This window comes from Gopherus evgoodei, chromosome 9, assembly GCF_007399415.2.
Source record: "Gopherus evgoodei ecotype Sinaloan lineage chromosome 9, rGopEvg1_v1.p, whole genome shotgun sequence".
NCBI classification, from domain to species: Eukaryota; Metazoa; Chordata; order Testudines; family Testudinidae; genus Gopherus; species Gopherus evgoodei.
In genome coordinates this window covers 5660796-5685962 of record NC_044330.1, presented here as the reverse complement: position 1 = coordinate 5685962, position 25167 = coordinate 5660796, and the positions used below count along the sequence as shown (strand labels likewise).

Below are 25167 nucleotides of genomic sequence, written 5' to 3'. Positions count from 1 at the left end.
CTTGCCTATGAACTAAATCATGACTAAGCTGTTTGCAGCGAGCTCTCAGCTGTTAACTTCCCATAAGCCAGGAATGCAAGGAAGCCCCACATTGCTTGCTGGTGAAGTGGAACTAGGGCGTTTACATGAACGGGTAACACTGGAAAATCTCAGCTCCAACTGCCACAAGATTTAAAAGCAGACGCTGGATTTGCAAATTAGTGGCTAAAGACTGAGTTAAAGTTTTTCGTTTACTAAATCAGCTATATGCAGACCCCAACATGGTCATCTGCATTTCTGTATCGCCCCTCGTCAGAGAAGACTGGCATATCTGGGAAATATGGTTCACACTCAAGTCTAGAAACCCTAGTAATAAATGCTCTGTGGATTTAGGACTCTCCCTCCCTCACATGCAGTGAGTTCCTGGAAGTCTTTGTAGGGAGTGTCTGGATTGATGATGAACCTACTGCAGGAAGAGAGCAGGCTACACTATGACTTGAACGCTACCCCGTCCCTCCATGAAACATGTGATTATATATTATCAATCGCTGCAAAGTATCACTGCTCAGTGACACCTACTGGATGACTTAACATAAAGTGGTGTTGGATGAAGCTCCATCAGCCAGATCCTACAAGAGCTTTTTGAAAGGGGGGGCTTTTAAAGGGACAACTATTGGTGGGGACTTCATCAGGAGCACAGATGACTCTGTTTGGGAAAGTTCCAGAGCAATGAGTCAAGCAAAGATAAAAGACTACTTAGGACATGGAGACTAGTGCTGCACTTTATAACATTCCCAATTTAGATTCAACATGGCCTTACGCAATGTTATGTCAGCAAAAATGGCCAATGTGGTTTTGGGTAGGGCTGATCGGAGGGCGACGATTCTGCTTTGTGGCAACAAAGAGATGGTTTTTCATTCCATGCTGGAACAAAACTATAAACCTTCTCACCATTTTGGGTAAAGCGTGAGAGTGACAATGTGCCAGCCAGGCAGTTAGGCCACTGGTGTGGAAGTGGGACACGCAGGTTCATGCCCTGGGTCTGCCTGACTGAGAGTGCTCTGGGATGAAAAACTCTGCTCTGAATCAGGTTTCTCACACCCCGCGTCAGTGCCCAAACCATCAGATTACAGCGTGACACAGTCTTAGTGTCAGTCTCCCTCCTTCCAGAACCAAAAATCTTTTAGATAAAGTCTGCATCAGAAATGTTCTGACCAGCTCTAGTTTTGGACTGAACGCGTAACAGCATGTAGCTCAACAGAGAGACTAAACTCTCCCTCAGGATTGTATCTGGACCACTATGTTCAGCTCTAGGCAGATCGATCTCAGAAAGGGAGTTCAGAGAAGAGAACCTGAGATCTCAGGGGACTGGAGGAATAAAATGATAACTAACAGGGAACAAAGCCGTCTGCAAGTACAGGAGGGAGAGTAAATACCAAGCAGGGACAGAAATCATTTTGAGCAGTGCAAGGGGGCAAAGAGCAATGGAATCAAATTGAGGGGAAATCTAAGAAGAATGTCAGGGGTGAAATTCATAATGCTGAGATTATTAGATTGTGGGACAGTCTCTAGGAAGCAATGGAAGCCCTGGCACCTGGACTGGATGAGGCACTTGGTAGTGTGCTGTAAGGATCAGTCCTGTGCCAAGAGGAAGATGGATCAGATCAGCTAATATCTCTACTCTAGCGTTCATTCCATTTTAACATTAATCTGACAAAGCTTAGGAGTGATTTTTGGAGAGCGTCCCATTATTGGAGTGGATATTATTTTATAGCACCCACAAGTGCAGTAGGGTGCTACAGAAGATGTACCAAGACAGTCCCAGCCTCGAAGAGTTTACTGCCCAAGCCCTGATTCTGCATGCGCTTAACTTGAAGTGATTAGGGCACTTCAGGATGCCATAAACACATCATCCCACCTACAGTCACTGTGAAACACAGGCGGTGCACATTGCCAGCTGCGTATGCCCTTCATACCAGATATTCACTTCACTGGTTCAGCAACCAGTGCCCAGTTCATGAAAAACAAAGCGACCTGGGTCAGTTTTTCAAATAACTTGAATATTCATTAACATGATTGGAGAACTGACATCATACTTTCTTGTATGGCTTTGGGCAGAACAATCTGACACTGTGTTTAATCATCCCATTCTCTGGCCTGTCGTTTTCTTCATCTCCATCAACCCCAGCAGCTGATGCAATAGTCCCCACTGAGTACAACATTAAATGTCCACTGAATTGGCTGGTGCTGCTTTAAGCTCACAAACCTCAGGTTGTATCTAACCATAGGTATTATTAACCCACTCGGTTTCTGAACAGAATGTGCTCTGCTTAACACAGCAGCCTGCCTAGGAGTGATCTCAGAATGACTCAGATTTCCATTCACTGTATTTAAATCAGTGCGTGTATGAATGCACACGTGCTCCTTGCTGTGATACTGCCAGTGTGGTGCTGCCCGATGTAAAGGCTACCACAAGTCAAAGAACTGTAGTTCCTCCAATGGGCAATGCTATTTTATTTATTTCTGCATATGGAATGAGGGACTGCCTGCGTTCAGGGATAAACCTATCTAGCCATCTCCCACGTCTGTCAGCGCCTCTTCACCACTCACTCTCCCTTTCGTGTTTCCTCCTCACTTACACTCATCCCTGTGCCCACCTGGCTCCTCTCTTCCGGTGCACATCCTTCTCCTCTCTTCCACTTTGGCTAAGGGAGCTAGGTGGAGAGCAGCACACCTGGGTGATGGGGTGGGTCAGCAGGGGAAATGGCTACACATCCACATCGCTTAGGGAAAAACCTGCTTTAGGGTATGCCTACACTACAATTAAAAACCTGCGGCTGGCCTGTGCCAGCTGACTCATGCTCGGGCTAAGGGCACGTTTAATTGTGGTGTAAATATTCTGGATTGGGCTGGAGCCTCAGCGCTAGGACCCTGCAAGCTGGGAGGGTCCTAGAGCTCAGGCTGCCTGAGCCCAAATGGCTACACTGTAATTAAACAGCTCCTTAGTCCGAGTCAGCTGGCATGGGACAGCTGCGGGTTTTTAACTGAAGTGCAGACGTAGCCTAAGGCCATGTCTACATAAGTTTTGTTGACCTACGTGGAAGCGTAGGTATGACCTCAGACAACGATCCAGGTATGCACTAGCTGCACCAGTGCCAAGCACCAGATCCAACTCTGACTGGAAATTAGAGGGAGCCTTTCCAGTCACCTTCCGAAGAGCTGAACTGGACACTCAAAGAGCAAGCACAATTCCTGCAGACACACACATGGATGCAGCTATTTGACAAAGCAAATTTTGCAATATTCCAGGCGTCAGAACTCCACTTGCCTGTAGTGGGTGAGAAGCTTCCCCAGTGAGTGAGAGCTTTTAGCAACTAATTTCGGCAGAATTTAAGCTTCCATTGAAAAAAAGGTTCTTGCTCTTCTGGCTGCAAAGAAAGCCATCCAAACGTGAACAAACTATTATTAATATCATCATAGCGCATAGGAGCCCCTGTCATGGATCAGGACCAGTGGATGCTGTGTAATCTCTGACCCTGAAAACACCCATCTGCAGGGTCGAGAGTAGCATTTTGTTAACTTCACCTCACAGCTAGCCTTGGGCAGTGTTACAGCAGTTTAGTTTCCGTAATGAAGATCTGCCCCCGCTCAGCAGCCAGGGAAGAAACGCCTTTCATCCAGCAGCTAGAATGAGGTGGGAATGTCAGATGGTGAGACACTGGCCAGAGGCTGATGATGTTCCCCTACTGGGATTTAGAGACAGCAGCACCCACAGAAGTCCTGGCAGCCTCCCTCTCTCCAACAGCTAGGTTTGCAGCAGGGTCCTGCTGGGTCTCTCCTCCCCAAACTTTCATCTGTATCTCTGGCTAGCAGGTTTATGGTGAATCTCCAAGCTCTGCATTAGCGTTCTTAAGAACTGGGAAGATCTTGCACTAAGAGTCACTATGAGGCAGTTACTAATCTTACAGCATTTATTTAGGACTAAAATAACACCATGATTCCTCAGTTAATGCTGACTGAATCCAACGTCTGTATCACAGCTTAGCACACACTCTCTCTCGTTATTCTTGGAATGCTTCAATGTTCTACAATTAATTAAACTCATGGTGGATAGGGGCTTTCCTTTCAAAACTTCATTTTAAATTCTTCTTGGATCAGATCTGGTATGATGAAAAGGAAAAGCCCTTTTGCAAAGTTTTAATACTGTTCTGTTTTACAAGCAAATTTCTGGTTTAAAAAAACCCCACTGCATCATTTGCTCCACATTAGGCAAGAGAACTGGCTCATTAGGAGGGAGGTTAGAAACCACTCTACGGCCTGGTCTACACTATGCGGTTAGGTCGAATTTAGCTGCAAAGTTAGTTAGGTGGATTTAAAAATGAACGCATCCACAGAACCAACCCTGTTCTGTCAACCTAAAGAGCTTTTAAAAATGACTTCTGTACTCCTCCCCTGCGATGGGAGTAGCGCTAAAATCGACTTTGCCGGGTTGAATTTGGGGTAGTGAGGATGCAAATTGACAGTATTGGCCTCCAAGAGCTATCCCAGAGTGCTCCATTGTGACCGCTTTGGAGAGCGCTTTGAATTCTGATACACTAGCCAAGTACACAGGAAAAGCTCTGGGAACTTTTGAATTTCATTTCCTGTTTGGTCAGCGTGGCAAACTCAGCAGCACAGGTGACCATACAGTCCCCCCAGAATCGCAGAGTGTAGAATGTTGCTACGCTCCCCCTATCATCTCTGTCCCTGAGGTTATCACAGATTAGAAGGTGAAAAAAAACACACCCCAAAAGAAATACTCGTGATGACATGTTTTCCGAGCTCATGCAGTCCTCCCACATTGATGGGGGGTGCCCTCCGGGCACTCAGCCACTCCACTGCAGAGGATGGCCAAAGCAACAGAAGGCTGTCATTCAAACAATTTGATTTTTAGTGTGGCTACAATAAGCAATGTGGCTTTGTCCTTCCCTCCTCCCCCACCCCACCTGGGCTACATTGTCCGTTATCTAATTTTTTTTAATTAAGAAAGAAAGAACACATGGTTTCAAAATAAAAGTTACTATATTTCGAAGGGGGGGGACGGTTGGCATACAGGGAATTAAAATCAACCAAGGGGGTGGGTTTGCATCAAGGAGAAACACACAGAATTGTCACACGGAAACCTGGCCAGTCATGAAACTGATTTTCAAAGCCTCTCTGATGCACAGTGCTGTACCCCAAACCACCCACAACAATGTTTTTTGTCCTATCAGGCATTGGGAGCTTAACCCAGAATTCCAATGGGTAGCAGAGACTGCAGGAACTGTGGGATAGTTACCCACAGTGCACTGCTCCGTAAGTCAATGCTAGGTATGGTAGTGAGGACACACTCCGCCGACTTCATGCGCTTAGTGTGGACATACGCAATCGACTGTATAAAATCGATTTCTAAAAGTCAACTTCTACAAAATTGACCTAATTTCGCAGTGTAGACATATCGCAATAAAGCAAGCCCCGCAGGACAAGCAATCTCGTCCGCTGGGCCAGCGGCACGTTCAGCTTCAGGTTGAGGGCATGTGACAATCTTGCATTGCTTTTCAACAAGCCTTCCCCTGGCAGAATAGTTTGATGAAATCTATAAGAAGTTGAATATCTGATGGCAGGACTATTCAGCCCCGCTGTGCAATGAAAGCACAGCATCCTGCGTCTTGAACGGTGCAAGATAAGGGGGGAAAAAGGGAATCCTCTTTAAATTACTGAAAATACCCTTCAAGGATGCCCAAGTCCATTACTGATACAAATGCTACAGAACTCAAGTCACCCACCACAGAAACACAGCCACCTCTGGGGTGAAAAGTGGTAGGCATTTCACAGTACACAGAAACACTACACAAACATTTGAGGATGGGAGTGAAGAATAAGGTAGACAACTGAGATTATGGGACACAACTAGCTGATTGGAATTTGGCCAGGACATGAGAATTAACACCTCCATGGGGAATCTTTAGTAACCATGAGTGGCGATTCTTGTTGCTAAATTGAGGGCTGATCTCAATGGAGAGATGTATATTCCTTGATGAGGGTTTCAATGTTTTGTTAGCCAGGTGTTGTAGTACTGCTGAGAAGACCCTATAATTTGAATATATATCATCGAAACACAGCAATGGAATGAGGAACTGGCCAAACTGCATTCCACCGGAAGAAGAGTTTCATTAAGAGAAAAATTTTGTTTGCGGATGAACAGGGAGGGGCAGAGAATAAATTCCACTGCTTCATCAGGAGGCCTGCACAAAGCAAAAGGCTCAAGTGAGAATACCTTCAGTTAATGCCGCTCAAACTGTCCTCCAGCCCTGGTCTGAAGTCACCATGACTTCACTGAGACAGGTACCAAAGGAATTGAATGTCAGAACCTCAAGGCTTCCCTGCATAACACAGTCGGCTTTCTTTCTTCTGTGCCATCTCTCTAAACCTTGGAGGCGTTAGCACAGTCAGATAGATGCCAGCAGTCATGTGCTGCCCTGCTTACAAGATTATTCCAGTATACTGCAATGTCTCCTCTGCTGACTCATACGCAGACAACTACTACTAGGTTTGCACTCGACCAGCCACCCATTAGGGAGATTGACCCTGACAGAGAGAACATGTAGTGAGAGCTACAGCCAAGTCCTGTCACCAAAGACATTAAAACTAGACTGGGCAAATTACTAGAAACACTGCGCACTGCTGGGGTAGGATGAAGGTGGAACAGACATTATTCTAGAGTGAATGTTTCTTTCACCTTCATTATCTGTGACAGAATGTGTATACGGATTACATCAGCATATTAACTGATGTATTGGTTGTACAGCAGAAGCAACCAGAGGAGTTTGTGGGGGCTCTCTTGACTCTCTTGGTTGGGAGCTTTGATGACTATTTAGATTCCCCACGATTTTTACATGACCAAACAGCAGCAGTGATCCAGACTGCTTTTTGCATCTGCAACCTCCTGACCCATCTTGTCTCTCAGATGTGGATCTTCAAACCATAATCAGGGCATTTGGCCTTGTCTACACATAAAAGGTTTGCTGGTGTAGTTGTACCAGCAAACCCACTTTAATCGAAACAGTTTATTCAGAAAAAAAATCCTTTTGCTAGTATAACATATACAGTTTATTTCACTCAGAGAACTGATAACAGCAAAAGGACTTTTTTTACATAAGAGCGGCCATATTGGGTCAGACCAAAGGTCCATTTAGCCCAGTATCCTGTCTGCCGACAGTGACCAATGCCAGGTGCCCCAGAGGGAATCAAGTGATCCATCCCCTGTTGCCCATTCCCAGCTTCTGGCAAACAGAGGCTAGGATCATCATCCCTGCCCATTCTGGCTAATAGCCATTGATGGACCTATCCTCCATGAATTTATCTAGTTCTTTTTGAACCCTGTTATAGTCTTGGCCTTCACAACATCCTCTGAGAAGAAGTTCCGCAGGTTGACTGTGCGTTGTGTGAAAAAAATACTTCCTTTTGTTTGTTTTAAATCTGCTGCCTATTAATTTCATTGGGTGAACCCTAGTTGTTGTGTTATGAGGAGTAAACAACACTTCCTTATTCACTTTCTCCACACCAGTCATGATTTTATAGACCTCTATCATATCCCCCCTTTAGTCATCTCTTTTCCAAGCTAAAAAGTTGCAGTCTTATTAATCTCTTCTTGTATGGCAGCCGTTACCATGTGGTCCAGCTATATTCACCTATTGGACCTGATCCTGTGCTCCACTTAGTACTAAATCAAGAATTGCCTCTCCTCTTGTGGGTTCCAGAACTAGCTGCTCCAAGAAGCAATCATTTAAGGTGCATCCCTTCCTGAGGTGACATGTACTCAGGCAATATGGGGATAGTTGAAATCCCCCATTATTATTGCATTTTTTATTTTAATAGCCTCTCTAAGCTCCCTGATCATTTCACAGTTACTATCATCATCCTGGTCAGGTGGTCTGTAATATATCCCTATGGCTATATTCTTATTATTTATGCATGAAATCACTATCTGAGATTCTATAGTACAGTTTGGTCCCCATTCCACCAAGTATCTGTGATGCCTATTATATCAATATCCTCATTTAATACAAGGCATTCTAGTCCGACCATCTTCTTATTAAGACTTCTAGCATTGGTATATAAACTCCTCCAAAACTTTTCACTTTTTAGCTGCCTGCCATTACATGATGTCACTGAACGGGACTTTTTTCTTTTGACTGTTTCTTGAAGTATTCTTACCAGAATACTTTTTGCTTCTCCGTTAGGGCTTTGGCCAGCACAGCTACACTGGCATAAAGTCAGACCCTTGTCTGACATAGCTATGCTGCCAAAAATTAAGCACAGATCAGGCCTATGTCACGTCTAGATTGGACGGCAATGTGCTCTAGCCGGGGCTACACCTTCACTCCATTTGGAAGACAAAAGCTAGTGCAGGACATGATGATTTTGGCCTTGTCTATCTTAAAAAGTTTTGCTGTTTTAGCTATTCTGGTGTAGTTAAAGCAGCAAGCTACAATACTGTAAATTCAGTTATGCTGGTATGAAAGAGCTTATACCAGGTCCAGCTTGGCAGAGCAACAAGCCATACCAGCCTTATACTACTGTCTTATACCAGTGTAACAGCTTCTACACTGAGGCTTTTACCAGCACAACAATGTCGGTTAAAAAAAAAAATCACATCCCTTAACTACCATAGTTATGCTGGTTAAACTTTTTAAGGCTAAAGCAGGCCTTGTTTGTTAAAATTACCCCAGCACTCTGAGATCTGTGGAGTTCAGTGTGTTGGTTTTCACCTACAAAGACCTAAATGGTCTGAGACTGTCCTATCAGAGTCTTCCCCTTACCCCCCAAAAAGAATACCACATCTGAAATCAGCAAAGGCACCTCAGGGAGAGCTTTTTTGGTATTTAAGAGACCTGTGGGTAGGGCACTCTCCATAAAGGCCTTTTATCTTTGAAATTCACATCCCTCCTTGGTTCAGAATAACCCAGATGTGGTGTTGATGGGCCATACGTGCCACGCAGCCCATCTGCTGAAGCAGGAAAAAGGAAAGGAGAGAGGTGATAGGGGTAGGTTGTATAGGGCAGCAATTCTCAAACTGTGAGTTGGGACCTCGAAGTGGGCCGTGACCTGATTTTAATGGGGTTGCCAGGGCCAGCATTAGACTTGCTGGAAAAACTGAAGCCCAAGCTCCACCCGCACCCGGGGCAGCGGGGCTTAGGCTGCAGCCTCCTCTCCCCCGACCTGAGGCAGTGCGGCTTGAGCTGTGGCCCTCAACCTGAGGCAGTGCGGCTTGAGCTGTGGCCCTCTTTCCCCCCCGACCCCGGGGGGCAGGGCTCTGACTGACACCCCTGGGGTCATGTAGTAACTTCATTGTCAGAAGGGGGGGGTCGCAGTGCAGTGAAGTTTGGGAACCCCTGAAATAGGGAGTAGGAGGGGAGATTTTGATTTCTTACCTCTGTTTGCTGACTGGCACTTCATAGGAGGGATGGGTAGGTGTGCTGTGGTTTTGGTTTGGTAATGGATTTTGGATTGTTTTTCTAAACTGATAACAGAGTCCTGAGAGGCCAGGGGTTTTTATTACTCTTATTTTAGTACATTTAAATCTAAACAAGTAGGTGGTTAGCTCTAGTGGTTTGCAAAATATTACACCTTCAAACTGTCACTGCCTCGTCATGCTATAATAATTTCTTGGCCACTGTCCAGCACTGAGAATAATAAATTCCAGACACCAGATCAATGTATCAGAGGGTAGCCGTGTTAGTCTGGATCTGTAAAAGCAGCAAAGAATCCTGTGGCACCTTATAGACTAACAGACGTTTTGGAGCATGAGCTTTCGTGGGTGAATACTTACTTCGTCAGATGCATGTAGTGGAAATTTCCAGGGGCATGTATATATATGCAGGTAAGCTAGAGATAATGAGGTTAGTTCAATCAGGGAGGATGAGGCTCATGCTCCAAAATGTCTGTTGGTCTATAAGGTGCCACAGGATTCTTTGCTGCTTTTACAGATCAATGTAGTTTTAAATCCACACATTCAACAACTCTGACATACCGCACACATCTGCAGGTGTGGAGACCAGGCTTTTTTTGGTCTGGATTTGAGACATAAACATGGTGCCCACATTAGCACAGAAGTCAAAAAAATAATCGTCCCTATCACACAACTAGATAAAAACTCATCTGCGTACTCTGCTTCAAATCAATCAACCCTAATCTCTGACTGTCACCAGCCACAGGGAAGTGGAGCACATATGGGTGGGAGGCAGAGGGGAGGGTGTGGACTCTGCTTCTGTCATTACTATCAGAGATAAGGAAACTGAACAAAAGGAAGGACATGCAAAAGCAAATACTGTCATGGGGCACCCTTAGCAGACCTGTCTGGACACAAGACTGGGCATGGATGAACAAGGCGGGGAGGAAGCCATGTTAGTTCATGCTCCTCTCCTGGATAATCTAAGGCAGGGGTTCTCAAACTGGGAGCCATGAGGTTATTACATGGGGGGTCATGTGCTGCCATCCTCCACCCCAAATCCCGCTTTGCCTCCAGCATTTATAAAGGTGTTAAATATATAAAAAGTGTTCTTAATTTATAAGGAGGGGGTCGCATTCAGAGGCTTGCTATGTGAAAAGGGTCACCAGTAAAAAAATTTGAGAGCCACTGATCTAAGGGAGGAAGCCAAATCTCATTATACCACCCATTACACCCCACACATTCCCAATCAGTACCCCCTGCAAGCCAAGTATCCCCCCCAGCCATCCAAGCCAGGGTCCCTCAATGCCTCCAAAGCCAAGTACCCCCATGCTCCCCATCCAATAGCCCCCTCCCCCCGAACTAAATGCCTCCTGTACTTACCCAAGACAGTGTCCCCTCAACATCTCCAAGCCTGGTACCCCCAGGTCCCCAGAACTGATTGCTCCCTGTACCCCATAGCCAGTGCCCCCATGCTCCCCAGCCAATAGCCCCCTCCAAGAACTACAGGTCTCCTTTGCTTACCCAAACCAGTGTCCCCTTAACCGCCCCACCCAGTGCCCCCATAACTAATTGCCACCTGTACCTACCTATCCCTCCCTAGAGTGCCCCCAGCCACAGCCCTTCCAGAGCCTACTACTCCCCCATCCACGGCAGTGTCTCCTTAACCCTCACAGCCGGGTACCCCCCAGCCAGTGCCCCCCATGGTCCCCAGCCAATAGGCCCCCAGAGCCAAATGCCCCCCACATCCACTCAAACCAGTGTCCCTTTAACCCCCACAGCCAAGTGCCTCCCAGCCAGTGCCCCCCTGAACAGGGTACCCCAGCCAGTGCCCCCTCTCAACCGAGTACCCTCCCAAATCAGTCCCCTGAGCCAGCAGCCCCCCAAGTAGGGCACCCCTCCTGGCCGGTGTGCCCCTCAAAACCAGACATCCCCCAGCCAGTGTACCCCCCAAACAGGGCACCCCTCCTAGCCAGTGTGCCCCTCGAAACCGGGTACCCCCCAGCCAGTGTGCCCCCAGCCGAGTGTCATCCCCCAGCAGCCCCCGAAGAGAGCGCCCCCCGAAACCGGGTACCCCGCAGCTGAGTGCCCCCCGGAACCGGCCCCCCCAGCCAGGACAGCCCAGGCGGCGCCCCCCCGGCCGAGTGTCCCCCCCGGATCCGGCCCCCCCAGCCAGAACACCCCAGGCGGCGCCCCCCCGGCCGAGTGTCCCCCCCGGAACCGGCCCCCCCAGCCAGGACACCCCAGACGGCGCCCCCCCGGCCGAGTGTCCCCCCCGGAACCGGCCCCCCCAGCCAGGACACCCCAGGCGGCGCCCCCCCAGCCGAGTGTCCCCCCCGGAACCGGCCCCCCCGACCCGTGCCCCCGGGAACGGGCCCCCCGCTCTGACCTGCCGGCCGCTCCCGGCTCCCTCGCACGCCAGCGGGGCGGCAGCCCAGGACGCTGCGTGTCGGGTCGGGTCGGGCCGGACCGCACGGGAAGGGACCAGCCGCGCGCAGCGGCTCCAGCGGGGCCCCCGGGAAACCGCAGCCGGCAGCAGCGTTCCGGCCAAGCCTCGGGCCGGCCCCGGCGGGCTGGGCTTGTTATTGTAGGGTCGCCGGGCTGGTTGTCGTAGGGCTGCAGGCGGAAGGGTTTCTTGTTTCTGTAGGGTCACTGGCTGCCCCGGGTTAGTGCACCGCGCTTGTTATTGTAGGGTCGCCAGCGGACCCCGGCCCTGACCCGCCAAGTTGTGGTAGCGTTATCAGTGGGCCCCACATTTGGTGTTGTCGGGGTCACTGCACACCCAGGTAGGGTGACCAGATAGCAAGTATGAAAAAATCAGGACAGGGGGTGGGGGGCAATAGATACCTATGTAAGAAAAAGCCTCCCAAATCAGGACTGTCCCTATAAAATTGGGACATCTGGTCACCTTCAACCCAGAGCCACGTGAGCTAGGTTTGCTATAGGAGGATCACTTATGGATCGCAGGCCCTGTGAACTAGGTTTGTTATTGTAGGGTTGCTGATGGCTTCCATGTTTATTATTGCTCAGACTCTGAGGGGTCCAGTTTTCCGAAAGGGTTGCTGGTGGGCTCTGGGTTCTGCATACTAGATTTGTTATTCTAGGGTTGCTAGTAGTCCAGTCCCCACCCCCCACATTTTAGGGTCACTCATTAATTCTCAGACTGTGCAGGACACAGATTAAAGTGGAGGGTCACACTCATGACCGCAAGATGCCCAGCCTGAGTCTGTTATGTCAGAGTTATTCCTAAGCAGTGGATCATGTGCATCATAAGAACGGCCATACTGCTTCAGATCAGTGGTCCATCTAGCTCAGTATCCTGTCTTCTGACAGTGCCTGGGGCCAGATGCTTCAGAGAGAATGGACAGAAAAGTGCAATTATCTAGTGATCCATTCCCCATCATCCAGAGCCAACTTCTGGCAGTCAGGGGTTTAGGAACATCTAAGGGTTTAGGGGTTGCATTCCTGACTATCTTGACTAATAGCCATTGGCAGACCTATCCTCCATGAACTTATCTAATTCGTTTTTGAACCCAGTTATACTTTTGGCCTTCACAACATCCCTTGGCAACGAGTTCCACAGGTTGACCATGTTTGACCTGTGAGTGCTGAGCCACCTGCTAGGTTTGTTTGCCAACCTGGGTTCCTCGTGAGGTGTGTTATTTGCATACTTAATATCAGCCCAGGGCTGCATGGACAAGAGTGTCTTTCAAGCTGTGCACCCACTGCAACATAAACACAACTCCAGCATTTTAATCAGTGTCCAAATCTTAGCAATTGTAGCATATCACACATAGAAAAGGTGTGGCACGTATCAGTTATTCACAACAAACGGTATAGCATCTGTCAAGGCTCTGATGATGTAGGCAGTTGACAGGGGCATCATCTTTGAAGTGGATGGAAAATCTCGATGAACTGACATGAGGGCTTTGAGATCAGTGAGGAAAGCACCTGCCTGAGGTGCTGAAGTAGGAGCCTATGAAACTCCTTCCCTTCATAAGAGGAGGCTTTGCTTAACTTACCCAGCGTGGCAATGGTGGAGGAGTTTCCTCCTCCTGTGAGTCCCACGGTTCCCTGGTGGAATCTTGGCTACGTGCAGGAGATACGGTCCGATCACGCCACTTTGACTCCAGGTCCAACCCTGTGACAGAGAAGGAGGAGGCAGGCTGGCAGCACATAGGACACAGTTCTCCCTCTGATGTTCCTGGAAAGGGAGCCTCACACACTGAGCACCTTTTGGATTTGCTGTGGTGCTTTCGCGGACGATCTGCCATTCTGAGGGTGCAGAAGAAGCCTGACAAGGTGGGTGCCAGAAAGGCGAGAGGGATTAAAACCTCAGCGATCCACCAGAAGGGAGGAAGAGAGACAAGATTTAAAACAAAGGCAGCTACAGTAGTTCCACTGCTGGAAGAAGGGTTGGAAATGAGGGGCGGGGCTTGGTGTGGGGCAGGATTCCCAGGCAATAGTGCTGTGGGGCCTCTGAGAGCCACAAGGGGGAGACGTAGCCCATTTATGGAGGACTGTGTATGTCAGGAAGTGACAGGTTCTTACCATTGCTGGGGCCAGCCACTAGAGGGAGACAACCACATACACTAGGTCTCATATTACACCCAAATATCTGCCTTGGGGCTAGAGGCCCATTGCTTTGCCTTGAGGCCTGGAAGACCCTTTGTGTGTTAATGGATTCTATTAGCAAACAAAACCAAACCTAGAAATGCAAGGATGCTGCATCACAACTTGTACATGAACTTATCTAAACTACTAGCATAATTGGGGCAAAGTACTGTGCTGCAGAACGTTTTGTGCTAATACAAGTTTTCTCTAGAGCATCAGCTGTTACATTTTTCTTGAAAAAGGGGGAAGATACTGTCAGTTAGCTTGGGTAGGTTATAGTAGGGTTGTGTTACAGAGTTTAATTTAACAGGAGCTTTAAACTTTTCTTTTATAAAAATCTCATTTTTATGAGAAATCTATTTTTCCCACAGTGGTTTGGTAAAAAATGAATTGGTATAGAAAGAATAAGAGTTTAAAAATCACTCCTTCTGGTGCCTTTGCACTGGATTGTCTCACTTTTCTTTGTACCTCAACTTCAGCCAACTTGCAGGATGAAAGCAAAATAAATTCCCAAATGCATGAATGAGTGACCGTCAGATGTGCTGATTGGTCACTGCCAAGGTTCTGTAGCAGATTTCAAGCTGGATGAAACCAGGTACATCTGGCTTTTGAGTAGCTGTTGGAGATGGGAGTGAAGTGTTATGGCACACTGGAGCATGTTAGCTTTACTGTTGCAGATGATATGAAGTTGGAAAGGAATGCACATCTTTCCCCTTAATCTCCCTGTTTTTTAAGGGTTTGGATGGAGGAACACGCCCTGCTGCAACCTTAATTGTCACTAAACGTAGGTTTTGTTTGCTAATTTATGCTGTGGTAGCATCCAGTGATCCCACTCAGCATAGGAGTCCTACATGGGCTCTGCATGGACAGATAAGTAGACTGGGTCCCTGCCCCATAGTGCTTAGAAACTGATGCCACAATCCTGCAACCACTTAAGCATGCGCTTAACTTGGCAATGAGATAACTCACATGCTAAAATTAAGCATGTGAGTTGTCGTGCTTGCAGGATCTGGGCCTAATGTGAAACAAGATGCAACCAGTGAGTTTAGCAAATGACAGGAAGGAAGGATGAGGGTAACAGTAATAGAATCATTAGTCACACAGGCTAATAATGAGTCCGCCTTAATGGCTCTGAATCATTTTAATTGTTTTTCCTCCTAAATATCAGATCTCCCAGATTGGCCAATTAACGTTAGCTAGATTGAACTGTGGTTTCTTACAGGCATCACAGCCATAGGTGGTCTTGAGGCGGGATTTACAAGAGGACGAATAGTGGCCTTCTGGCCTAGCTGAAAGAGGGAATTCTAGCCATAGCAGGAAACATGGACACATGTGGGAGAAGCAGCTATCTGAACATTCAAGGCTGGCGTTTTTGGTGGACTGGAGGGAGCAGATGCTAGCACTAGAAGAGACAAGATCAGATACACAGGGATGGACAAAGCTGGGGAAAGGTATAATATATATATATATTTGTATTTATTATATTACATTGCTTATAAATATTTATTACATTATGGAAACAAGTCACTACTAATAAAAGCAATCTAGTCCTTTTAAGGCACTATATCTGGCTTCTAGGAGTTAAAAAATCCATTTTGCACAAAGCAGGAAGGATGATTAAAAGGACAAAAGAAAAACAATATGCTACAAAGCTATATTTATACAAGCAGGAAAGAAGAGGACGTTGTGGACACATCAGTGTATTATACAGATACAGTGAGCATGCTTTGTACAATTGTAAGTCTGCTACTTTTGAGAAAACATGAGTACAAATTATTGACCAAACAAACTAAAAATCCTCTCTACAATTACTGTAGTTCCTTTCTGCGGTCTTCACTGGCATCAGTAGTAGAAACAGCCAAATGCAGCTACCACGCAGAACAGACTGTCCTGAGAAAACAATAGAGAATCATATTAGTTTTACCAAAAGTGAACTCCTCCCACTGAAACAAGTGGTCATATTGAAACCCAACTAAAAGTTCAAAGTGAAAGGAACGTTTTGCTATTCAGTACAGCCTGTTCTTGGCAGAGGAATAGGTTTGCTGAAAGATTAAATTTTTGTTATGTCTTTAATTTGGTGTAAAGAAAATCTAGAAGAGAACATAGAGCATTTTTTTAAACAGACTAAAACAACTTTCACACCAAGTTTGTCTTTTATTTTAAAGTAATTTTATTATTCACTAAAAACTCAGAAATCCCGATGCTGCAGCTATCCTGTGTTACAAACCGACTTCATATGAAGGGCCAAATTCTGCCTTTGGATGCTTGCGTGCTGCTAACGAGAGCTGTGTGCATATACCCAAAGTCTCACTAACTGGTTAAAGATGATAAACAACACAGTCTTCACGTTTTGCAGGAGAAATCCTGCTAATACCTGATTCACTTTTAACTGCTTACTTAGAATGTAAGCAGGGCTTTTCTTCTTCTTCTCAGCACCCCAATATTATCTTCATTTTGCAGAGAGGTTCAGTGACTAGTTCAAGGTCAGAAGACAGTCAGTGGCAAAGCTCAGGATATCTGGGTTTCCAGTCCTGTACTCCGACTAGCAAAGCATTAAACATGGCCTTAGGTAACTTCACCTACCTGTGCTGCAGTTTCCCTAGCTGTAAAATGGAGCTAAGGATACCTACACCTCTTTTATAGAAATCATAGAATATCAGGGTTGGGAGGGACCTCAGGAGGTCATCTAGTCCAACCCCCTGCTCAAAGCAGGACCAATCCCCAGGCAGATTTTTACCCCAGATCCCTAAATGGCCCCCTCAAGGATTGAACTCCCAATGCTGGGTTTAGCAGGCTAATGCTCAAACCACTGAGCTATGAGTGCGTTGAGATTTTGGATGCAAAGCACGATGTAAGATCTAAGTATTACACTATCATCATCAAGTGCTTTGGTGAATTGGGGCCTATACAAATTCCACTTCTGAGTATTGGAGGTTTTTTTCAGTATTGCTTTGGTACTTAGTACTAACAAATGGCCTCGAGGTGAATGTATCGAGTCCACATTCTATGATCAGAATCTCTCTCTATATAAAACACACACAGAATAGATTCACTCAATTTTCCCCTGAAAAAATTGCAAATACTCACATTCATAAAAACATCCTGTGCATAGTTGTCAGTGTCAGCATCCCAGAAACATCGTGCAGCCATGCTAAACAAATGAATTGGGACAAAGCCATTAACACGCTACGTCTGGGGGTAAACTGAGATATTAATATATGCTCACTACTAACTCTCCCTGAAAACCAAGAGTTGTTTTTCTTTAAAGAACACAACCAGCTCTTTTGGACTTGGGAATGTGTCTTTGTGCTGGGTGAAGTTACGGAGAGCATTATTTGCAATTTCCCCACCTCAAACACTATCTGAGTCAATAAGAGCACAGGGTGGGCCAACTTGATACCCCAGAGCAAAGAACTTAAGGTCACAGGTTGTAAGACCAGAGGGGACCATTATGATAAATCTAGTCCATCCTACTGCATAACAGGCCAGAGAATTTCCTCCAATGGTTTATACACCAAGTCAAGGGCACCAGAACATTTGTAGAAGTGAAGGGGCCACCGGTGCTGGAACTGGGGGGGTCCAGGGGTCCTGCCCCTCACTTTTTAACATGGCTGTAGTTTGGGGAGTAAGGGGTTGCATTGCTCCCCCAAAATGGAAGTCTTGGGCAGCCATGGAGCAGCACCAGCAGGGGATGTGCTTGGCAGTGGCGCTGCTCCCCCAAACTGCCAGCCTTCATCCAGCACTGCCCCACTGCCCTCCAAACTATGCCCGTATTAAGAAGTCGGAGGGCCATGGCCTCCTGGTCCCCCAGTTCTGGTGCTGTTGCATGAAGCTCAACAACACAGGATTCATCAGACTGGATTACATCATTGGTCCATCGAGTTTGGTATCCTGCTTCAGACAGTGGCCAGCATGGAGATGGTTCAGAGGAGGGGGACCACCCCACACACATTATATCTCATCAAATGTACAACGCTGTAAAGCACAGGGAAGAGATATTCTTTCCTGACCTCTAATCAGCTTACACAAAGGGTATGAGATCTGATTACCCTTATCTGTTGCATTGATGTCATTGAGGAGCACACAGATAAACACAGCAGATACAGATTGCCTACTTCCTGGGTTGTTCAACACCAGCTCTTTTCTTAGCTCAGCACGAGTGGAAGCCACAATCTTTCTGTGTCAACATGAAAGAATTCTTCACTAATCACAAGCATCTGGGGCCATATTTTCAAGTGCTCAGCACCCACAATTGAGGTCAGATTTTTAAGAGAATTCCACAGGTTGAGTGCAGAGCTCTTTTGAAAGTCTAGACACCTATTTGGGGGCCTAAATGGGAACTGGGCACTTTTGAAAATATGGCCCTTAGTAAATTGCTGCCTAACAAGAGGATATGACCAGCCTTGCTTTGCTAACTACAGCAGAAACCCCTGTCACGTGAGCTATGTTTTATAGATTTTAAGTCCAGAAGGGGCGATAGTGAATATCCGGTCTGACCTCCTGCATAACACTTGCCTGTCTCCGATAATTAGGAGCAAGGGGGTTGCTGTATTAATTCTTGATGAGGATGACAAAAGCAAGACACCAGAAATGCACAGAACTTACTTCACTCCTTCACCCCTCTGTTCTCCAATCACAACCTGCACCACCATTTTATATCGGTGAAATCCCTCCGCTGCAGAGTAAAAGGGAGAAAAACGAACAGTTTCAAAATGGAAGAGTACAGAATTTTATTATCGTCAGACAAGACACAGGGAGGGAGCTATTTATTTTGTAACTTGAAACCCTTAGTTTCCAATGAGCAGTGAAACAAATACTACATACACTCAGGGCCGGCGCAACCACTAGGCGGCCACCTAGGGTGCTTAGTGGTTGAGGGCGCCTAAAAGCCTGCTCAGGTGAGGAGGTGGAGTGGAGGTGAGCTTGGGTGGGGGGGGGGTGCGGGGAGGGCCGCCCGCAGTAACGGGGGGTGGGGGACTGCACAGGGGAACCGTTCCCTGCCCCAGATCACCTCCACTCTGCCTCCTCCGCTGAGCATACAGCCCTCACTCTAATTCTCCTCCAATCGGCGCTGCAAGCCTGGGAGGGGAGGAGAATTAAAGAGGTGCCGGCCTGCTCGGTGGAGTAGAGCTGGGGCGGGCTCCCCAGGCGGGGTTAGCTGCCACAAAGTGTGTTTGGGGGCTCCCCAGCTGGGGAGAGCTGCTGTGGAGGGGGGGTGGCGAAGGTGGAAGTTTCACCTAGGGCGCGAAACTTCCTTGCACCGGCCCTGCGTACACTGGATAAGCTGCCTAATGGCCTCACTTTCATAAGTGCTAAGCACCAGAATCCTATTCAAATAAATGGGAGTTGCAGGTGCCCAGCACCTTTGAAACACAGGCTAGGGAGAGGAAAGACTCTCAGATACATTCAACACCAACCATGCCAAATAGACAACTTTTCAGAGTTAAAAACAAAACAAAACCACCACCCAAAAAAAGGATCAGAGTAGAAGCGAGGCTCTTACATGAAACCCAGAAGGTTCAGGTAATCTGAATTATTTTAAATTGTTCTAATCTTGAAGACATTTATTGCTATTTCTGCCATGTATTACTAGTATCTTTAAGGTTCCTGTTTTAGTAGCAGAGGCCTCAAGAGCATGCACAGATCTGAGCTACATGACTACAAACTGTCTGGCTCTAGTCCAAAAGAACAGCAAAGAGATACCGTCAGGGTCTGGGTGATACCCAATTTGGTAGAGGGGGTGAAACTGGCAACGTGCCAGAAATGCAAGAGCCAAAACAAATTTTCTTAAAATAGAACAAAAATGCCAGTGCCTCTATCTTCAATAAGGCAAGACTCCAGCATGCTACACTCCATTTGTATCTCAGCTGCAAGATGCAGCGTGACAGCTAGATCTGGTAGTGCTCACAGTGTCATTCCTCATTCAAGATGACAGCAGACAAAGAAGTCAGGCAAAATCCCGTGGGCTGTATTGGGCCATTCCTGCCTCAGAGCATCATGTACATATTTATAAAGCACTGAAATCAGGTCCTGGGTATATTAGCTCAGACTACATATGCTACATAAGCTATTTTAAAATTAGCATATCTGTAAGGGAGATCTAAAACACACTGTTAATGCAGGAACTCATATGATATTTTGGTTCTCCTGCTACAAAGGCACGCAGCCGAGGGAGTACAACCCTATTCCCAAAATTATGATGCTGACTCTCATCTGGGTTGTTATTCCAGAACTGAACATGGGGAACATTTAATGAGTCCTGAAATAACTTCTGGAATCCAAAAGATGCGAAGCAAAGTTCTGAAACAACACTGCCTTTATGCAACATGCCATCAGTACATGACCATGTCATGACCCACAGCCTCTTGCTCCCTAGTCTCTTACCTCTCTCTCAGCTGCTCCCAATGAGTCTGATTCCCAGTGTGGTCCCTTTGGACCTGATTCTGATCTCATTTACATCAGGCTAAACCAGGAGTGATTCCATTTATGGAAGTGAGGTCAGAATCAGGTCCTGGTCTCTCTCTCCAACTCTCAGTTATGCCCCTTCTTCCATGCTACCCATGCTCCATGCATTCTACTTCTTCCATGATACTTCCTAAGCTGATCTGTCTCACCAGTGGGTCTGTAAGTAATCAGATTAGTCTGAATTAAATGTTAAGATTTTGAGGGCTGAGACCAAGTCATGAAGCACCATGTACATATATACTAGTTTATTAAATAATATTAGGTTGTGGTCAGTCATCAGTGAATGAGGAGTTTTAAAGAATAGAGGAGAGAATCAATACTTGCAAAAAGAAAAGAACAAATTTAGTAAGGAAAGAGGCAGTTTCCCCACCAATCCTCATTACCTTTCAGTCTATCTTTAATTGTCTCTGATAAGGACCGTGTGAGCTCTGGCGTTTCCTCTGGGTTGTATTGCACATTGGCTAGATTCTCTTTCAGTATCGCATGGATGCACTCTTTTACTGCAGAAGATCGAAATCTAACGGGAAAAAAATCCTAAATCTCAGAAAGTTCACAGTACAGGATGAAATGTAGCTATGTTGGAAAAATTCACCTTTCATTCTTGGCAAGTGGAAATGCATGAAAAGAGCTGCAAAAGTGGAAGCTAGTTAACCAACCTCGCAAAACTGTACACCCCCACCAACTGTACAGATGGGCAAATAAAATCTAACATTGGATCATAGTCATACTGTGACAGCGTGGACTAGGCCCAAAGGCCCCCTGAAGGAGGCCTCAGGGTTCTGCCAAAGCCATCCCCGGAAAGGAGCAGTAGAGAGGTTCTCCAAGCAGCCTAGAGTGGCTGCAGGGGGAAGCAGCCAATCAGGGCCCAGGAGGGCCCTATAAAAGGAACTGCAGAGCAGAGCGGTAATAGAACAAACTGCAGGTCTGGCCAAGCAGCAGGACCATGGACAGCCAAGTCCGCTGGCAGGGACTGGGCCTGAGGAGGGCTACAGAAAGATAGTGTCTCCTGGGAGGAAGTCTTGGGGATATGGCCCCATACCAGGGCTGGCCTATTTAAAGACTAAAGCCCAAGGAGGGCTAGAGAGAGACACACCAGAGGAGCACTGAGATAGGCCCCCATGGACTGTAAACCCCAGAAGGGGTTTACGCTGGCTAATGTGTCACTGGGCTGGAGGGCTGAGTCACTCAAAATGCACCTGAGAGCCACCAAAAGGGGTCGCCAGAACTAAAGAACGCAGACACACCCAACCAGAAGGGGGAACTTCCGAGAGGGGGGTGCCAACCCTGTTACGCATACCTTCAAGCATAGAGGAGAAGGGTCACGGTCCACACTCATCTTCCCTTCCCCACACAGCACTAAGGCAACAGCCACTGGGGGGCAATGTCCACCTCCCACCTCTCCTCTGGACCTCACAAAAAGGGTGGTCAGGGAGGTGGGGGGGAAGGGGCAGGACTGAAGATTTGTGACCCAGAACCTTAATTTCCCCTCCTGCCCTCACTGCTCCCCATCCTCCCCACTCCAACCCCCAACACCTCCTCATCCCCAGGGCCCTCACTGCTCCCCATCCCCCCTCCCAGCCACCCCACTCCATCCCCCAACACCTCCTCATCCCCAGGACCCTCACTGCTCCCCATCCTCCCCACTCCAACCCCCAACACCTCCCCACCCCCAGGGCCCTCACTGCTCCCCAACCTCCCGCCCAGCCACCCCACTCCATCCCCCAACACCTCCCCATCCCCAGGACCCTCACTGCTCCCCATCCTCCCCACTCCAACCCCCAACACCTCCCCACCCCCAGAGCCCTCACTGCTCCCCATCCTCCCCACTCCAACCCCCAACACCTCCCCACCCCCAGGGCCCTCACTGCTCTCCATCCTCCCCACTCCATCCCCCAACACCTCCCCATCCCCAGGGCTCTCACTGCTCCCCATCCTCCCCACTCCAACCCCCAACACCTCCTCATCCCCAGGGCCCTCACTGCTCCCCATCCTCCCCACTCCAACCCCCAACACCTCCCCACCCCCAGGGCCCTCACTGCTCCCCATCCCCCCTCCCAGCCACCCCACTCCATCCCCCAACACCTCCCCATCCCCAGGGCCCTCACTGCTCCCCATCCCCCCTTCCAGCCACCCTACTCCATCCCCCAACACCTCCCCATCCCCAGGGCCCTCACTGCTCCCCATCCTCCCCACTCCAACCCCCAACACCTCCTCATCCCCAGGGCCCTCACTGCTCCCCATCCCCCCTCCCAGCCACCCCACTCCATCCCCCAACACCTCCTCATCCCCAGGACCCTCACTGCTCCCCATCCTCCCCACTCCAACCCCCAACACCTCCCCATCCCCAGGACCCTCACTGTTCCCCATCCTCCCCACTCCAACCCCCAACACCTCCTCATCCCCAGGGCCCTCACTGCTCCCCATCCCCCCTCCCAGCCACCCCACTCCATCCCCCAACACCTCCCCATCCCCAGGGCCCTCACTGCTCCCCATCCTGCCCACTCCAACCCCCAACACCTCCTCATCCCCAGGGCTCTCACTGCTCCCCATCCCCCCTCCCAGCCACCCCACTCCAACCCCCAACACCTCCCCATCCCCAGGGCCCTCACTGCTCCCCATCCTCCCCACTCCAACCCCCAACACCTCCCCACCCCCAGGGCCCTCACTGCTCCCCATCCTCCCGCCCAGCCACCCCACTCCATCCCCCAACACCTCCCCATCCCCAGGACCCTCACTGCTCCCCATCCTCCCCACTCCAACCCCCAACACCTCCTCATCCCCAGGGCCCTCACTGCTCCCCATCCTCCCCACTCCAACCCCCAACACCTCCTCATCCCCAGGGCCCTCACTGCTCCCCATCCCCCCTCCCAGCCACCCCACTCCATCCCCCAACACCTCCCCATCCCCAGGACCCTCACTGCTCCCCATCCTCCCCACTCCATCCCCCAACACCTCCCCATCCCCAGGACCCTCACTGCTCCCCATCCTCCCCACTCCAACCCCCAACACCTCCCCACCCCCAGGGCCCTCACTGCTCCCCATCCTCCCGCCCAGCCACCCCACTCCATCCCCCAACACCTCCCCATCCCCAGGGCCCTCACTGCTCTCCATCCTCCCCACTCTAACCCCCAACACCTCCCCACCTCCAGAGCCCTCACTGCTCCCCATCCCCCCTCCCATCCTCCCCACTCTAACCCCCAACACCTCCCCACCCCCAGGGCTCTCACTGCTCCCCCCCCCACTCTAGCCCCACCCCCGTGGTCCCCCAGTCCATCCCCCAACACCTCCCCCCAGGGCCCGCCAGCTCGCCCCCGCCCCTCTCCGCCGGCCGGGCCGCTCACTTGTGCTGGAAGGCCGGCCGCAGGCTGTACGTGTTCTCGGGGCCTCGCCGGTCCAGCGGCTCCCCCATAGCCACGGCCTCGCCCTCGCCGCGTTACCATAGCAACCTCCCCCCCCCGCCGCCATTCGCTTCCGCTTCCGGCCTCTCAGCCTCTGCCCCCTGCACGTGACGGAGGAGAGCCGCGAGCAAGTGCCCCGCCCCCGCCGTACGTGCGCTGCAGGGTGCCCCTCTGCGTGCGCGGGCAGGCGCAGGGCGGGCGTGGGGCGGTTACTTCTGCACGGGGAGGAGGTACTCACATCTGGAGGGGGGGTATACGGCCAGGGCAGGGGAAGGATGCACATCTGGATGGGAGGGCTCGGGCCCAGGGCTTGGGGGAGGATTCACATCTGGATGGGAGGGCTCGGGCGAGGATTCACATCTGGATGAGAGGGCTCGGGCCCAGGGCTTGGGGGAGGATTCACATCTGGATGGGAGGGCTCAGGCGAGGATTCACATCTGGATGGGAAGGCTCGGGCCCAGGGCTTGGGGGAGGATTCACATCTGGATGGGAGGGCTCGGGCCCAGGGCTTGGGCGAGGATTCACATCTGGATGGGAGGGCTCGGGCGAGGATTCACATCTGGATGGGAAGGCTCGGGCCCAGGGCTTGGGGGAGGATTCACATCTGGATGGGAGGGCTCAGGCCAGGGCTTGGAGGAGGATGCACATCTGGACGGGGGACATATGCCTAGGGAGGAGCATGCACATCTGGACAGGGGACCTCCGTGTCCATGTTGTAGGAAGATGCCCTATAGCGACATGGTGTCATTTTTGGGTTACACTCCTGCGTGGCAGCCTATAGCCAGCTGGGAAGAGACGTGACCGACAAACAGTTTCTCTGGTCTAGGCCCAGACAAAGCCTGTGGGCATTCAGTGAACAGCAACAAAATGCATAGGACTGAAAGGGAAGTGGAGAGAGATCTCCTCCCGTGATACAATTTGTAGTGATGAAATTCATTTAAAAGCAGGTATTTGGGATAAAGAGTTGAAGGATCCACTTGTGGACAAATACCAAGTGGGGCTGGTGATCATTAAAGATCCCATGGTGCTACTGGCAAAAATAAAAGTGCTGACTCAGGTGTCTTGACCAAAATCCAGCTCCAGTAGCTGCATTTTGCCTATTTAAGTTCCTCCTGTGATTTCAGCTAATGTGTTCTTTACTTCCTGTCCTAAACAGCTGTGCTTTGTGAAACAGCTGCCCCGTTCCATCTGGGAGCAGGAGGGGCTGCACTTCAGTGGTTGATGAGGTGAGCCCTCTGCTAT

At 49.2% G+C, this 25167-nt stretch overlaps 2 protein-coding genes across 6 annotated transcripts in view; both read right to left on the bottom strand.

Annotated features, from left to right (window-relative positions):
- The window catches only part of PCYT1A (phosphate cytidylyltransferase 1, choline, alpha), a 32238-nt gene extending 20313 nt beyond the window's left edge, over positions 1 to 11925 (bottom strand). For 3 of the 5 annotated variants that reach the window (XM_030574573.1, XM_030574568.1, XM_030574572.1), the window contains exon 1: positions 11838 to 11925. The gene's annotated coding sequence lies outside the window, so the exon portion shown is untranslated. Of the gene's footprint in view, positions 1 to 3307; positions 3381 to 4764; positions 4789 to 11837 lie in introns of those variants that run through there. The other 2 variants (XM_030574571.1, XM_030574569.1) reach the window with 2 other exon arrangements.
- Positions 11926 to 15508: 3583 nt separating this feature from the next.
- On the bottom strand, positions 15509 to 24001 carry TCTEX1D2 (Tctex1 domain containing 2). The gene is made up of 5 exons (XM_030576395.1): positions 23869 to 24001; positions 20911 to 21044; positions 18668 to 18737; positions 17150 to 17213; positions 15509 to 15952 (listed from the first exon to the last, which is right to left on the bottom strand). Exons 1-5 carry the CDS (start codon positions 23934 to 23936, stop codon positions 15905 to 15907), a joined length of 384 nt encoding a protein of 127 aa, XP_030432255.1. The 5' UTR covers positions 23937 to 24001; the 3' UTR covers positions 15509 to 15904.
- Positions 24002 to 25167: the final 1166 nt, after the last annotated feature.

Bases quoted from the DNA above. Each gene is read 5' to 3' on its own strand.
- TCTEX1D2 (XM_030576395.1), bottom strand. From the start codon at position 23,936: ATGGGGGAGCCGCTGGACCGGCGAGGCCCCGAGAACACGTACAGCCTG. The intron at 21,045-23,868 runs GTGAGCGGCCCG...TTTTCCCGTTAG, and splicing joins CGGCCGGCCTTCCAGCACAA to ATTTCGATCTTCTGCAGTAA. The intron at 15,953-17,149 runs GTGAGTATTTGC...TTGTTTTCTCAG, and splicing joins CACAGGATGTTTTTATGAAT to GACAGTCTGTTCTGCGTGGT.